Raw genomic sequence first — 15,589 nt, forward strand, 5'->3', positions numbered from 1 at the left:
TTTTTAGATATAGACATTCAGTAATTTCACATAAATTACATATTGAAAGAGTGTTAAAAATAACTAAAATAGCAAATGTCTTACTTCAGTGGCAGATGTAGCTGAGTAAAGCCAACATGTAGATTAAAACCAGACATTATGAATCATTCATCAGGTCTGATTGTGTGTTGTTAGTGATGTTTAGTGACTATAAGAGTGTCTTCAAACTAGGCACAATATTTGTTAATTTATTGCCAGAAATACTGACCTGGTATTCAGCTGACTGGAGTCAGTTCTGTCAATAGGTGTTAGAGTGGAGTTAACCATTTATTTTGGTGTTTTTTACTCTTTGAAAGTATTGAAATTTTTGCTGAAATCATTCTTCATGTATCTTGTTAATTATTATCCCTGAAATATTTAATAATGTGAATAGTTTTGGCTTTAAACATTCACTCTGTAGGGAGAAGATAGTTGGTGATGGCTTGTGCTCTTTCTTTTCTGCAGTGATGTTTAGACTGTGGTTGTAATAACAACTTTTATCACCTGATTCCTCTCCCTGAGATTACTGAGAGTTGTGCATTGTTTTTTGCCATTACCATTGCAGTATTTCAGACCTGAAGCATTTAAGCCTGTGAAATTGATTTGGACACGGTTTTGCCATGTTTCTCCCCTCACTTCAAAGATAAAAACATCCTGCTTTTTAATTGCCTGTACAAAGGGTGATTCAAACAGAGGAGCTTTCTGCATCAGCTGAGGGGTAGAGTAACAGCTGCTGAAAGACACTTTACAGTGCCAGTCACCTCCCAGCTGCAAATGGGAATGGCACTGCCTGTGTATTGTGTAACTTTTGGATTTATCATTTGAATACAGTGCAGCAACCATAGCAACAGGGCTGTTAGGATTCGAGAGCCCAAGTATAGTTGCTTTAAGTTGTTATTTTAAGGTAAGAAATTGGTAATGGCTTGTGTTACAGATGGTTGTGTTTTTTTTCCCTCAACCTTGCAGGCTGATCTGTGTGTCCCCCGTTTGAACGAAGGGGACCAGGTTGTCCTGATTAATGGCAGGGACATAGCAGAGCATACCCACGACCAAGTTGTAATGTTCATTAAAGCTAGCTGTGAGAGACACTCAGGGGAACTTGTGCTCCTAGTTCGACCCAATGGTGAGTGCCTTGTACATCATAATTCAAAATAAAAATCCACACCCTGCTCTCATTTTCTAACCTCCATTTTGTGTCCTGGGATGGAATGTTTGACCTGTAAGAAATAACTCTCTTCCCTGAAAAGGAATTGCAACAACACAATGTATTGACCCCAGAATCTAAGGAACTCTGTATAACTAAGTGTTGCAAAATAATAAAACAGTCAGACATAAAATATTTCTAACAGTGAGCTAATTTAAATTTTGTTCTCACTCTAATTGATAAAAATGTCCAGAAAGCTATATGGATATTGAATGTATTTCATAAGGTTATTATTATGCTCTTAAGGAAAATTTAACAAAAAACCCCTCACCAAATACTCAGTGTTTGGGTGACATGGGAGGTCAATACATACAAAATCCTTCCATATATTTTTCAAACAATCCAAAACCACTAGTAACATTTCTACTTGAGGAGTCTTAGTAGAAGTGCTAAATTGCAGTCTAAATAAAAGCTTGTGCTGTGTATTCACAAAATACACTGTTGGATCATAGCCAGCAGATGGGCACTGGATTTAATTCTGCTGCACCTCCTAACTACTGTGAAGTTGGAGAGGAAAAAGCAAAATGAAAAATATTGGTGCATAATTGGAATAATTTAAATTACTTTTGCAGAGTACCTCATCCACTTCATAAAAATTTTTGCCTTATTCCCTAATTTGCATTCCCCACTTACATGTGCTGTCATTCCGTGTGTAAGTTCTCTTGCAGCTTTTGTGTGCTTACTTTCTTTTCAGACAAAATTATGAGCTTTGTTTGCACATTTTCTAAAACAAACTATCTTTCCCCTTGCATATTGATTACCTTTGTATTCTAGGAAAAATCATGTGAGTTGTAGAAGTGAGGAGTTGCCGGTTTCCTTCTTTGTAGTGATGTAAAATAATTTAAAAACAGGCTTTTGAACAGCATATGTCTGTTATGTGTAGCAGAGGATGCATATTATTTCTGAGCTTACAGGTAAGGCACACATAAAGCATTGATACCTTTATAATGCCATGTATTAAATGCAATTTTCTCAGGTGGTCTGCACATCTTGCCCTAATTACTGAAGCCTAAAATGAATTCTAAGTGAATTGCAAGTAAAATGTAAATGCAGCTGTAATGATATCAAAGGCATGATATGAGAATCTGAGATTTGAGAGTTATGTCAGAAAAGGCAGGGTATAATGTGAGTTTTGATCAAAATTTTACCTGTCAGTGATGGGCTTTCACTTAAAATTACTATTACACCAAAGAAAAAAATAGTTTTATCATGGATTATAATGATCAGTAAAGGCTCCCTGTCCTTGCTGATGGGGACTAAAATCAATGTGCTAATAAGTGTGGATTTTGGAGAAATGTGGTGGTTTTGCTATTTTAAATAAATTACTTACAGCCAGCTTTAGTCAAACAGCTTTTTCAGAGCATTCATACATTTTCTTGTTCTAGCTGTCTACGATGTTGTGGAAGAGAAGCTGGAGAGTGAGCCTGATTTTCAGTACATCCCTGAGAAATCTCCACTTGATGGTGTCCATCAGGATGACAATGCTCTGAGGGAATCCATGATTCAGTTAGCACAGGGGCTTATCACTGGAACTGTCCTGGCTCAGTTTGATGTGAGTACCGGATCGCCTGGAGCCGGGGGCAAGTTCCACGTCTTTTGGGAGAGCAATTATTTTAAACTAAGCACATTACAGTTAAATTTCAGTACAGTCAGCATCCTTTAGGAAAACAATTGTCTTACATTCTCAAAAGAAAAATAACCAAGGAAAAAATCAATCCTGTATTGTATGTGCAAATTAAGAATACCTAACCCTAGGTTTTATTTTTATAAATAGCTTTATTGATTACTTACACTTTTTGTGGTTATCAGGGACATGCTAATAAAATACTTTCATAAAGATGAGGGTTGAAGAATGTCTACCAAAATATGCGTCCTGTACTCAAGCCTTCATTCCTTCCTAAGTTGCTGTAGAAACTGAATAACAATGAGCTGTTGACATTCTATAGGCATTTTTGGTGAGGGAAGGTAAAATAACCAATGGAAAATACTGCCCTAATGTTAAAGGCTAATGTAACTGTGTATTTTATAAATAGTTGATTTTTATTGACATATTTCAGAACAGTAGTGCATTTTCTGTGGGGCATTAAGCTGCTGATGGCCATGGTGTTTCTTCAGCAGTGACTTGTGCCTTGGTGATATCCCTCTAAAATGCATGAGATCAGGTGGCTTAAAGCAGGAAACAGTAGGTTTGTAAAACACAGCAGTGCAAATCCTGTGAATTCCTCACCAAATGGAGACCTAGCATTGTACTTTGCAACGTATATCTATAAAATACATTTTATATACTGTTCTTTAAGAACTTTGGTAAAATTTTCTTTTATACTTAGAAAGAGCAGATTTTTTTTCTAAGTTATTTAAAATTCTGCTTTAATATAAGTTTTATTCTCCCAAGCAGGTTCAATGTGTAAAAGTTTTTTAAGTTGCTTTTTTTGAACCTGGATCATTTTGCTGATATTTTTTGTAGCACAAGGGTTGTTGCAATGCATGACTGAGGCATAAAAGGGCAGGAACCTCTCAAAGGCAATTTTGTGCTGAAAAAGTGCAAGGTAACCAGGATTGGCTCTACAGTGTTTGGAATACAGAAGGATGTCTGGGGACAAAACCAAAAATTCTAACTGAAAGAAGTGCAACATAGGTAGATGCCTATACACAACATAATCTGCTTGCCCCAAATGAGCAAGTGGGATGTCAGTATCAATGAATTCACTTACCACTATACAATACTACTTTTTATCTGGATCAGTGTTCTAGTGAAAGCTTGAAATTTAATGTCCATTTTCTTTAAACAAATTTTGGCTACATCTTGGTCATTTTCAGTGATCCCAGAGCATAACTAAATTTATAGTGCTTTATTTTTAAAAGTATTTTCATGTTTGTTGAAGCTACTGTTGCTCCATAGTTTATGTTCTAAAAAGCATCTCTTTTTAGAAGAAATTATATTTAGGCAAATAATATAGTCTATTGTATCTATTATGTTCTGACCATCAGCTTTGTCTTTTAGCAATTGTATAGGAAAAAGCCTGGAATGACAATGTCTTGTGCCAGATTACCTCAAAACATTTCCAAAAATAGATACAGAGACATTTCGCCTTGTAAGTATTGCTATGTGTATATGTGCTCTGAAAGTATTTTCCTGTGGTTACTAAATAACTAACATCTTCCTAAAATTTTTTTCAGATGATGCTACACGGGTTATTTTAAAAAGTAATGAAGATTACATCAATGCAAATTATATAAATGTGAGTAGTATTTTTCAGAAGTGCTTCTGACATTTGGTAATTCTACAGTTTCTCGATGAAAAAAAATTGATATAAAAATCTTTTTTTTTATAAATCTAGTTCAGACTAGAATGGCTACTAAGCCTCTAGTCAGGTGATTTGAAATTTCCTGTAGATATATTTCCTTCCTAATGTTTTGTGGCACATGTTTTCAGAAATGTTGAAGTCTAGCCCTGCATTTAATGTGAAAAAATGCAAACTGAAACCAGCCATCTCCAGAGCAATTAATTCTTCTTTTCTGATTACTTTTCTGACAGTTGTGTTCAACAACAGTAAAGTTTCATTTGGCATCAGTTTCTTTTGCATCTTATTTTTTTCATGGTTAGTAACAGAAAATTACAGCTACCTACTTTAATGAAAAAACCCCAGATATTAAATTCTGAGATCTGTGTTTTAAAAGCCAGTGTCAAAAACCCATAGAGCAAGAAATATTTGCACCTGAATTATTTGCCAACTGCTCTGTCATTTATTTTTTCACCCATTAATCTTCATTATGGCAACTACATGACTGTCAGTTCATATGTAAAGTGTATTTGAATCTTTGCAGTGATTTTGCATGTGAGACACTCAAAGAATTTTTATCTGTGCCAATTCGTATTTGCTAGCCTTTAAGAAATAGAATTAATGTCATGGATGCTTTTTAAAAAATTAGTTACTAAACTGTAAATGTCTGATGCCTGACTTTCATTTCCTGTAGAAATTGAAATAATGACTTTGTCTTCTCATAGATGGAAATCCCTTCTTCCACAATAATAAACCAGTACATTGCTTGCCAAGGTCCATTACCGAACACTTGTCCTGATTTTTGGCAGATGACTTGGGAGCAAGGCTCTTCTATGGTTGTGATGTTAACAACTCAAGTAGAACGGGGCAGAGTAAGTAAAACATTTCCTTAAATGCCACTGCCATAATCTTCTAAAAAACTATTAGTGATTAGCCTTTAAAAGATTAGAGGAATATATTGTGATGGTGTAAAATATGTCAAGGGGATAGGAAGATGTGGTTTTAAACTAGAAAAGTGTAGGTAGAGTAGGTATAAGGAAGAAATTTTTACAATGTGAGTGGTGAAATACTGGCACAAGTTGCTCAGAGGTGGTGAATGTCAATCTCTGGAAACATTGAAGGTCATGTTGGATGGAGCTCAGAGCAACTCAGTCTAGTTGGAGAGGTCCCTGCTTGTTGCAGGGGGCTGGACTGGATGGTCTTTAAAGGTCCATTCCAGTCAGAACTGTTCTATCATTCTGTAACTGTTTTTCATAAGAGCAGTGCATTCCTAGTTGAGTCTTAGATTTTAGACCTTCTGGTGTTGTTAATACAGTCAATAGTTAAACTTTGCTCCGTGCTGAAATGCACTTAACTCTTCATGTATTTCCTCAAATACTCTGTCTACTTTGTTTGCTTCCTTATTGTAAAGTAAAAAGCATCTAGAATTCAGCTTCGTAGAACTTTTTTACTCTAAACTTCAAATTAAGGAGCTCCAAGAAGTTCCTTCAGTTTTCATAGAGTACTTGTTTGATATGTAGTGAGATTAATTTTTAAGGCAGCCTAATCCAACTTTGTAGCGTTAATATCCCATGCCTGGATGGCTGTCTTATCAAGGATTTTCTTAAAACTTGAACTCTAAAATTTCCCATAAAATGTTATTCTGTTATAAAGATTTGTTTAATCACGTAAAATAATAATTGCCCTTTAATTTTATATAAGATGTGTTAAAATAGAATACCAGTAATAGAGTAATTAAGAGTTACAATTAGTAAAAATAATTGTGTATGGTACTATAAAAGGCCTCAGGTGTATTTTGTGGCTTGTTTGGTTTTGGTTTAAGCTGTAGTTTCTCCTTAATAGCTTTGAATTTCATGCAGTTTTATCCTTTGGAGATAGGCAAATCAATGTGGTCATACACACAGTGTAATTCCAGAGTTACTTGCTTTAGTCTGGAGCATTCACAGTAGCACTGGCTGGTTAAGTGTGTAGACAGAAATTACTGTCTGCAATAATAGTGTAGTGGAATTCCTCCATATCAGGATTTCTTGTGAAGATGGATTTATAGTGGGTTGTGGCTGTACTGACCAACTTGGACTGTAGTTCTGCTGCCTGTATATATTCTGATTTTTTAACAACTATATACTTGCTGTGAGGTCAGGACTCTAAATAGAATTAAAATAATTGAAGGGAAGTTGCAGTGGTTTTAAACCATTTTTCAGTGACTCAATGTTTGCATGATGCTGCCTGCTCCTAAGTAAACACAATTAGAGGGAATTTCAGTACAAGTGCCCTTTTACTTTGAGTTTTCTTTGCAGATCTGCTAAGAACAGACTTGCAATAGCAGTTCTCTGAGGTTCCCCCACCCCTTCAATAATGATATTTGTGGAGTTCTTTGGAGAGCTGCTTAATAATGAAATAAAAGGACTTATCTGTCTTATACCCATAGGCAGACTCCCTGCTCTAAAGCTGATCATGAGGCTTCTGACATCACTATCCCACTGCATGCCGGGATGTCTCAGTGGAGCAGGAAGTCTGCAAATCTGGCTGCTCTTAAAGATTCGCCAGGTGGGTTGCAAATGCAAAAGTACACTTGAGCTGAAATGACCTCTGTAATTAGGCATTCAAGCCATATATCAGAAAACCATAGTGTTTGAAGTTTTCATTCACATTTGAGGACTTGATTGGGAGTCCTTGAAGTCCACCATATTCATCTCCCTGTTTTCTACATTAGCTTAGCAACTTTTTGTTGCATATTTCCCTTTTTTTTTTTTTTTTTTTTGTTCTTTTCCCATATAAATGTACTTTGGGAAGATCAGATTAGGGTTTTGGAAGTCAGAAATTATTATGAAGCAGCATCTTTTTCACTCAAGTGTTAAGATGGAATATTTATAGATAAACTCTTTAAAAAATTGTAATGGAGGTTAAAGGCATTCATCTTCAGTTAAACTAACTGCAAATGCTGGTGCATGTGTCCTTTTGGAAAGAGAAACAGGAAATCTCTGTGATACCTTATTTTATAAACAGTAATTAGGTTACAGAGTCTATTTGGTAAGTAATTAAATAGTGATTACAAAATTATCTAAATAATCTGTAACAAATAAAGGTATAAGAACTAGAGAAAATGAAAATTATACCCCGAATTTAAACACAGGCATCTTTAAAAATGTGTTGACCTTAGGTTAAATGCCATCAGTACTGGCCAGAGCCATCAGGAAGCTCATCATATGGGAATTTTCAGATTACCTGCCATTCAGAAGAAGGAAATCCTGCTTATGTCTTTCGAGAAATGACATTGACTAATCTGGAGGTAAAATCTTAATATATTTTCAAGTGTTAATCTGCAGAATTCTGGGAAACGACCCATAACATACGTAGATTTTCTACTTGGTGGCATATCCATGTAAATGGAACTGTTTGTTTCTAGAACCCTCTAGAAAACTACTCATTGACATGTGCTTTCCTAGGGGAAATTCTGTCCACAGAATGATAACAAACCTTTCATAAGTGAAAATATCACACAGATTCATTTTTCATAATCATATTAATTGGATCACATGAAGGATATATTATTTATCCTAAAAGTTTTTATTGGTGTCTCTCATAACCTGGCCAAAGAAAAAGAGTAGTAAAAGAAGTTGAGAAACTTGTTGTTCCCTTGATGTTTTCAGAACTTGAGACATTAGAGGTGTTTCATCATCACACTGATGGTGATGAAAAGTCTTTGTGGCAAATAGTTCTTAATAATTCCATCTCGAACAATATGTGCAAGATGATGGAAGAGAAATCCTGCTGAAAAATTAATCTGGAGTGGTGACTACATTTAAACAAGGACCTTTTTGAACATGCATTGCATGATTTTCAGGGCATGTGTTTCAGAGCCTCCCCAGCCAGCATTTCAGTGTCAAATGTTTGGAAATGAGTATCTGGAATTTAGTTCACATACTTATTTCTCGCTTCTTGAGTTACCAGTTGAGAAGCCAGTTTTATAGAGCTGCCTTTTCGTCAATTTGCAGTTAAAATTCCTGCCCTGTGTCCTGTTGAGACAATTGCTCATCTGCTATCAGCCGTGGAATCTCTGTAAATGATTCAGTGCCTAAAGGCTATTTAAAGTGCAGTAGCTCCTCTGCTTTTGGAATTCGACTCTGCTTGCCCGGGCTGTCCCCTCCCCTCACCAGAGGCCGATTGATTTTATTTGTGATACCAGAGCAAGGGCCGGGAGGGAGTGGAAACCAAAGTCATTGCGCCTTGTAGGTATAAGAGGATCAGATCAAGCCAAAACAGCGCTGATGCTCACACAGGGTCTGAAGGAAACCTTTTATGTCTGATCTCCCCTCCCTACCCCACTTCTGTCATTTGATCTTTTAAGATGCTATCTTGTTCTGTTAAATTTGGTATGCTAAGAATATGACCACCTTCTTGTACATCCAGTGTTCAGTTAGATTGCTGGTATCCTTGAACTGCTTTTCTATTATGTGCTCTGTAATTTTTTTCACCTGTTGAAGATGTAAGCATTTGTGGATTTCCTTTTTTACTTTTAAGAAAAAAAAAGAAAAAGTCATTGTAAAATTCAGGATGACTGATGGTTAGCACTAACAAAGCACTGCTAGTTGCCTGTAGCCACTTTGATTATGGGTACAAGTTGCTATGAATGTGCTATTTTTATTATTATTTTTGGAGCTTTTTTAAATGGGATTTGAATTACCTTTGATTAAATTTCATGTTTCTGATTAGAAAGAGGAAAGTCGCCAGCTAACCCAAATCCAGTACATAGCATGGCCTGATCATGGGGTTCCTGATGATTCCAGCGATTTCCTCGATTTCGTGTGTCTTGTGCGAAAGAAGAGGGCTGGCAGAGAAGAACCTGTTGTTGTTCACTGCAGGTATCACATTTTTTTCCAACTTTATTAAATCATCAAAGTGAACTTTTTGTCATCAGATAGCTGTTCTGTGCTTTGTTCTTGAAGTAAATATTTAATAGTATCAGCTTTGGGGATGACAAGAAAACTCAACATTGAAATAAAACAAATATTTAATGTGGCAATCACATTTCAATAAGCAAGATTTTGAATGTGTTGATCTGTTCAGGCATTTTGCTGGGATGTTTTGTTTTGTTTGCAATTTAAATGCTTGTGGTACCAGTCTACATAATAATTCAGGGAAATGGCAAGAGATACTTGGTAACCACGAGGAATAGGTTCCTGTTCTACAAAGCTCTAGAGTAGCTGTGGAAATGATCCATAGTGGAAAATGCGGATGGTTTATTAAAAGATCAATTAGAAGACATTTTCTCTCGAGTCTGCAGTCTTAGGCTATGTGGTATTTTGATACTTAGATTTAGATGAGACATTTTTCCCAACAGTTTACCTTTGTCGTGAGTTAAAATAACTGTTATTTAGATCTTTACATACACATGAAATGTGATTTTTCTTTTCCTTGTGCAGTACTTTGTTAATAGCATTGTCCATTCCTGTATCTTAATATTTTTTAAATACTTGATTAGCAAACTTGAATAATACCAGTTGTTTTCAAATGAACATGTGCTACCACAATTCTTGGGGAACAGTTCTGTGAATAATATTTGACCTCTCAATTCTGAATACTCCCAGAGAGTCAGTGTTCCTGAGTCAGGCATCTGTAGTTCTTTTCAGAGAGAAGCTGAGAAATGTAAGGGATGAAATAAATTTAAAGACTACAAGTAAACTAGACATTTATTGAAGGAGATGAAAGAAAAAGAAAAATACACCTTGTGTATCATAAATTTTATTTCATTAGTTCTGTTTTATGCAGGTCAGGGTGAATCTTACTAACTAGGGAAACTAGTTATGTTTGTTATGACACCAGAATGCCAGTGTCTTAACTGATACTGCTTCTCAGCTGCCATTATTGATATACTTTTGGTTAATAAGGTTGTCAAAAGATGGTGAAAATGGCAGCCAAATACACCCTCTATGATAGAAACAGTGCAGAAACACTGGAACAACAACATTGGAGAGGAGGACCAGTTTCATTCGGCGCAAGTTCAGCTCCAAACTGATAATTTCAGTGTGTAATTGAAGCTTTATGAAAAAATTATGTTTCACAGAAGAAAAGAGATGGATGATCACAGTTGAGCATAATTTACTTAATTGGCCCAACTTGGTGGCTGTTGGGAAGTATAACCAAATTCCAGTAAGGAGTCAAGCAGAAGGAGCCCAGGTGTTCCTCCATATGGTGCATGCACTCTATTTTTAACATCTCTTCAGTGTAATAAAATTTGTTTTCAGGACTAAGCCACCAACTTTAGTGTGAGGAATCCAAGTAGCTAATAGAAAATTATTTTATTTTGTATAATAATAATAATAATTTAAAAACAAAATGGTCCAAACCCACAGAGATTATAAGGAGTTGGAAAGGTTTTTGTTATACTGAGCTGCATAAACCACTAGTTTCTGATGTTGTGCCATATGGTTATTTTTATCTTTACAAGGTCTTACTAGTTTTGTTGAACAGTTTCTAATTCTTGTTCTAGATGAGATAGGAACCACCCATCCTGTCCATGCCCTTCATCATTTTCATACCCTGTCTCAGTGTTCTACTCCGTCAGTCAGTGATTTCTTTTTCTAAGCTGAAGAGTCCTATCCCACCTTATGTTTGTCATAGGAAATTATCACATTTTCCATCGTGGTTGCCCTCTGAATCTTTTGAAATTGTAAAATGAGTCATTAGGTTCTTGGCAGTTACTGTTTGTTTGTGCTCGGATTTCATAAAGCATTCTGCCTTTATGCTCTATACGTATAAATTCTAGAAATATAAATATTACTGAATCATTTTATATAACCAGCACATGTACATCTTGTCTTAAAATTCTTATGACATCATTGTAATATAGAGTAGCTTTAATGCCACCTCCTGGACAAAGATTTAAATAGTAGTTTAGCCAGACTTTAAAATCAGAACAAGTGACTTTCAAAGTTTGAAGTGTTTATATTAATCACTTTAGATCCAAATACTTTGATTTATTGTATGAGTTAGGATAATGCTGGCATTTCAAAATATGTATTTGGCCCTATATTCCAGTATAGGGAAACATTTGTTGTCTATTTCAAAAGCGCAACATTAATTGAAAAATTTGAAACTGTTCATTGAATTCAGAGTTAAATATTCAGTCTTTACGGCTTGCTACTTCTGAAAAAGCATATGTGTACATAAAACAAAGTAGGTGAGTCTTTAGATTTGTTTTATTTTTAAGGAAAAAATGTTTGTCTGTAAACTCTCTTGATCATTTTGCCATTCTGAGATGTGTATGTTATGGTACTTCCTTGTCTTGGAAGGGATTGCTCTCATGTATTCCTTTTAATAACAAGAAAACAATCCTTATTGTCACCCTACAGAGGTTTCTAGTAATTGTTCTTTTACTTGGAAATAGGAAGGTATGCATCACTTGAAGGACATGAATATGATTTTATTGGCCCAACATTCCAGAAATCATCATTTCAGCAATGGTCAAACTGACATGTGTCCAGCATACGCTGGTGTTTTGTTATCCTCTGGATGTGAGTGTGGTTTGTAATGGGCTCTTAACAGACCTCTCTGTCACTTCTGCTCAGGGGAATGGCTGGATGAGGCAGTGCCTCCTCCAAGGATGGCAGTTCTGCACTGATGGGCTTTGCTCTGTTCAGGCGGGACTGAGGCTGCTTCCAGACACAGGCACGACCAGTCCTTCCCTGCCCCAGCAGTATGGAGCCATAATGGTCCCTGAGAATCCAGGAGAAGGAAGGTCTTTAAGTATGAATTGTACTCCAGACACTTGATTTCATTTTCCACTTTGTGTTTTTGTTGCTGTTCCAGTGCTGGGATTGGCCGGACAGGGGTTCTGATCACGATGGAGACAGCCATGTGTCTCATTGAGTGCAATCAGCCTGTTTATCCTCTAGATATTGTAAGAACCATGAGAGATCAAAGAGCCATGATGATCCAAACACCTGTGAGTATCATCCCTGCTGTTCTGGGTTGCAGAACAATAATTTCCTATGATCCAGTCATACAGGATGGATTTTTAATGCACTTGTTGATCATAATGCAGAGATCACCTTTACCCAGTGTAGCTGTAGCCTTGGCTCCAGGCAAAAATAAATTCTTAAGGCTATTGAAAGGAGCAATTCTTTAAATTTCCACAGAGAAAACTTGAAAAAAAAGCAGCAGCTGTTTCAGGGATACCTGGCAAATAATGACAAAAAGAGTCAATTTTCAGCAGTATAAAAATCACTCAGAGAAGAAAGCAGGAACCTAATCCCAGGTGTTAAGAATCAGAATAGTATAAAAGATAAACACAGAAAGAACCAAGGCACGCAAGAAAAAACTTCAGTGATGAAATTCAGTGATTTTACGTTGCCTTAGTTGTAATGGAAACAAGCCTTAACTATGCCCTGTTAATGACTTAAGGGAAATTATCAGAGAAATAATATTTGTAAAAATCAATGTAATTATATCTCATGCGAGATGCATCAAAGCAATCCTAAATACCTTTTTTTTAGTCTAAAAAAAGTAACTTACTAAAGGATTCTTTTGGGGGTTTCATACCTTAAGATACCAGAACATTTCGTGCACCTGTAAGGTTTGGGTTTTGTGAGATAATTCGAGTATTATATTTCAGATTTGTAAGAGTTTTAGAACAGATTTAGAAACTTGTAATTGTATCAGTCAGGAATTGCTTATCTCTAAGAGCAGTTTGTGTTCACATTTTTAGAAAGTACCTAAAAAGGGTGAAAATGTTAGTGTTGTCTTTCAGAAAGGAAAAAAAAAATACTTGGATTTTTGGTCATTCCAAAATTTGGATAGTTCCAGGGGTTTTTTTATTTTTTTGAAAGAGTAATCATGAGTAATTGGTGTAGTTTTACTCATAGTATACAGCATTTAGAGAGACAGCATCTTGAAGGAGAAAAGGCACTAGATCGAGTATGAAATCACAATTACTTGAAGGTAGTTGCTGTTGTAATTTTCATGTCCCTGCTGCTGTTCCTCTAATAAAATTTGAATAAAACTTTTTTGTTCTTCAGAGAGTATTAAGGCTGACAGAAAGTATGTATGTGTCTCCATTTCTAGTTCGTCAGTCATTCAGTGCTGCTGAATTCATGTTCCAGAACTCATGTTTCACTAAAAAGTTGTTGTATTCAGCTGGCACAGGAAGGATGAGAAAGGTCATGATACATGAAAAATAGCAAAGGGTGGCTCTTGCTGTTTGTGACTGTTTGTTTCTTCAGTCTCTCTAACATATGTAGAGGGGGAGAAAGTGTTATTAGTGAAGGTAGGAGTTGCAGTTGCGAGGGTTCTGACTGCATTTTTTCACAGTATGCGCTCAATATAATCTTGTCTCCTCATTTTTCTTAGAAAACAAAAAAATTCAAGATTCAATGAAAAGCAGGTGTTTAGTGCATCAGAGGGAGAAGGTCTAATAAAGGAGTTGGGGTTTTTTTGAGGTTTCATGACCGTCAGCCGTTCCTGCTCCTCTCCGGCAGCCCGGGCTCGGCCCGTGTGTGCCCAGGGGCTCGCGGGGGCGCTGGGGACAAACCCCAGTGGAGAGAAATGAACTGCTTCGTATACACAGGGTAGCAAATAGTGCCTCTAGTGCTAGGTATGGTCGTGTTCCCTTGAACATCTGACATCACTAGCTGCTGCATAGAGAGCTGTTCCACAATACTGACAGTGCGGGTGTGCTGGAGTTCTAACCAGCATAGACACATCGTGCAGGATGCAGTGTGAGTTGTGGTGCTTTGCATTTATTTCAGTTTGTTTTCATTATGTTCTAATTTGATTACTGTCGGGTTTTTAACTTTCATTTGAATAAAACAAACTGTTAGTCACCTCTGTGTATGTAGGTGCTAGACTTGGATGCATTGAAGAGTTAGACATTATATAATGTTAAGAAACAGGAGGTCTGGTTTTTTAAAACATGAAACAGTTTTCTTTTAAATCAGATTCTGACAGGGATGTGCCAGTATCATGCCTGAGTTAATGCAAGTATGAAAAAGTGATTTGAAGCTATGGCTTCTAAATCCAAGAGCATGGAAACCTCAGGTCAGTGAAATTTCAGCAAGGAAATAAAGTGCAGAAAATTAATCAATAGGTGATGTTGTAATAATAATACCGGGGTTTTGAGTAAGACTTTCGGTATATATTTCAAAGTGCCATTCATCCTATTCTTCTGTTGAGAAACAAAATGTTCTCCTCTAAAGTTCCTTTTGTATTGTGTTTCCTAAACTAACTTTGAAGCACAGTTCTTGGCCTGTCAAGAGAATGGGGTGGGGAAATCTTAGAGGCCTTTTCTGTTTCCAAATGACATTTTTCAATTGCATTTCTTTTCAATTCACTGAATCTACTTTTCTTTTCAGAGTCAGTACAGATTTGTATGTGAAGCTATTTTGAAGGTGTATGAAGAAGGATTTATTAAACCTTTACAAGCATCACTGCATAAGTAAAGAGCAAAAAACCTATGATATCAATTGAGGAGTCCTGTCCTCTATAATGAACTGGCAACATTCTTTGTGCCATAATACTGCTTGCAGGAAATGATAGTGAAGTACAGCAAAGAATTGACAAAGGACTTTGAAAACTTCAGCACTGTTGCACTTTACGTTGAAACAAAATCAGTCTCTGAAACTCTTCTAACCTTCATCTGTTTGAAGACTTTATTTTCGTGATTTGCTCCGAACAGACCATAAACTGAAAGAACTGATTGTGTTCAGGGTGATCTACGATATTTCATTGTAGTGCCATATACTGCGCTTCTGGTTGAATTGCTACAAACAAGGCTTGGAATTATTTCACTCTGTTTTACACCCATGTCTCTTAAAATGAAAAACAAATGAAAACATACACTAAGCCATGGTCTTTTTCCAGTGCTAGGTTTATTTACTATGTACAGACTCTCACAGTTTTGTTTTTTACAACATTAGCAATATTGCCAATACTAGATAGATACACACTGCCTACTGATGCAGCACACTTTGTCCTACACCCTTACTAGAGACCAGCTGGTTGTTAGAGGAGAGCTGGCATCTGTTAACCCAGCAGTAGCTGCATAATGCCCACTTACCAGCATCTTGTACAAAATAATAACAATAAAAAT

General features: G+C 36.3%; 1 protein-coding gene across 5 annotated transcripts in view; it reads left to right on the forward strand.

Annotated features, from left to right (window-relative positions):
• PTPN4 (protein tyrosine phosphatase non-receptor type 4) overlaps positions 1 to 15,589 on the forward strand; it is a 103,775-nt gene extending 88,186 nt beyond the window's left edge. For 4 of the 5 annotated variants that reach the window (XM_041404377.1, XM_041404359.1, XM_041404351.1 and 1 more), the window contains exons 19-27: positions 985 to 1,141; positions 2,608 to 2,774; positions 4,224 to 4,314; positions 4,400 to 4,461; positions 5,229 to 5,375; positions 7,664 to 7,792; positions 9,217 to 9,365; positions 12,313 to 12,448; positions 14,853 to 15,589. In XM_041404377.1, coding sequence (XP_041260311.1) covers positions 985 to 1,141; positions 2,608 to 2,774; positions 4,224 to 4,314; positions 4,400 to 4,461; positions 5,229 to 5,375; positions 7,664 to 7,792; positions 9,217 to 9,365; positions 12,313 to 12,448; positions 14,853 to 14,939 — 1,125 coding nt within the window. In that variant the 3' untranslated portion in view covers positions 14,940 to 15,589. Of the gene's footprint in view, positions 1 to 984; positions 1,142 to 2,607; positions 2,775 to 4,223; positions 4,315 to 4,399; positions 4,462 to 5,228; positions 5,376 to 6,931; positions 7,048 to 7,663; positions 7,793 to 9,216; positions 9,366 to 12,312; positions 12,449 to 14,852 lie in introns of those variants that run through there. The other variant, XM_041404384.1, reaches the window with a different exon arrangement.

The sequence above is a fragment of the Onychostruthus taczanowskii genome, unplaced genomic scaffold, assembly GCF_017590055.1.
Source record: "Onychostruthus taczanowskii isolate IOZ18803 unplaced genomic scaffold, ASM1759005v1 scaffold10, whole genome shotgun sequence".
NCBI lineage: Eukaryota > Metazoa > Chordata > Aves > Passeriformes > Passeridae > Onychostruthus > Onychostruthus taczanowskii.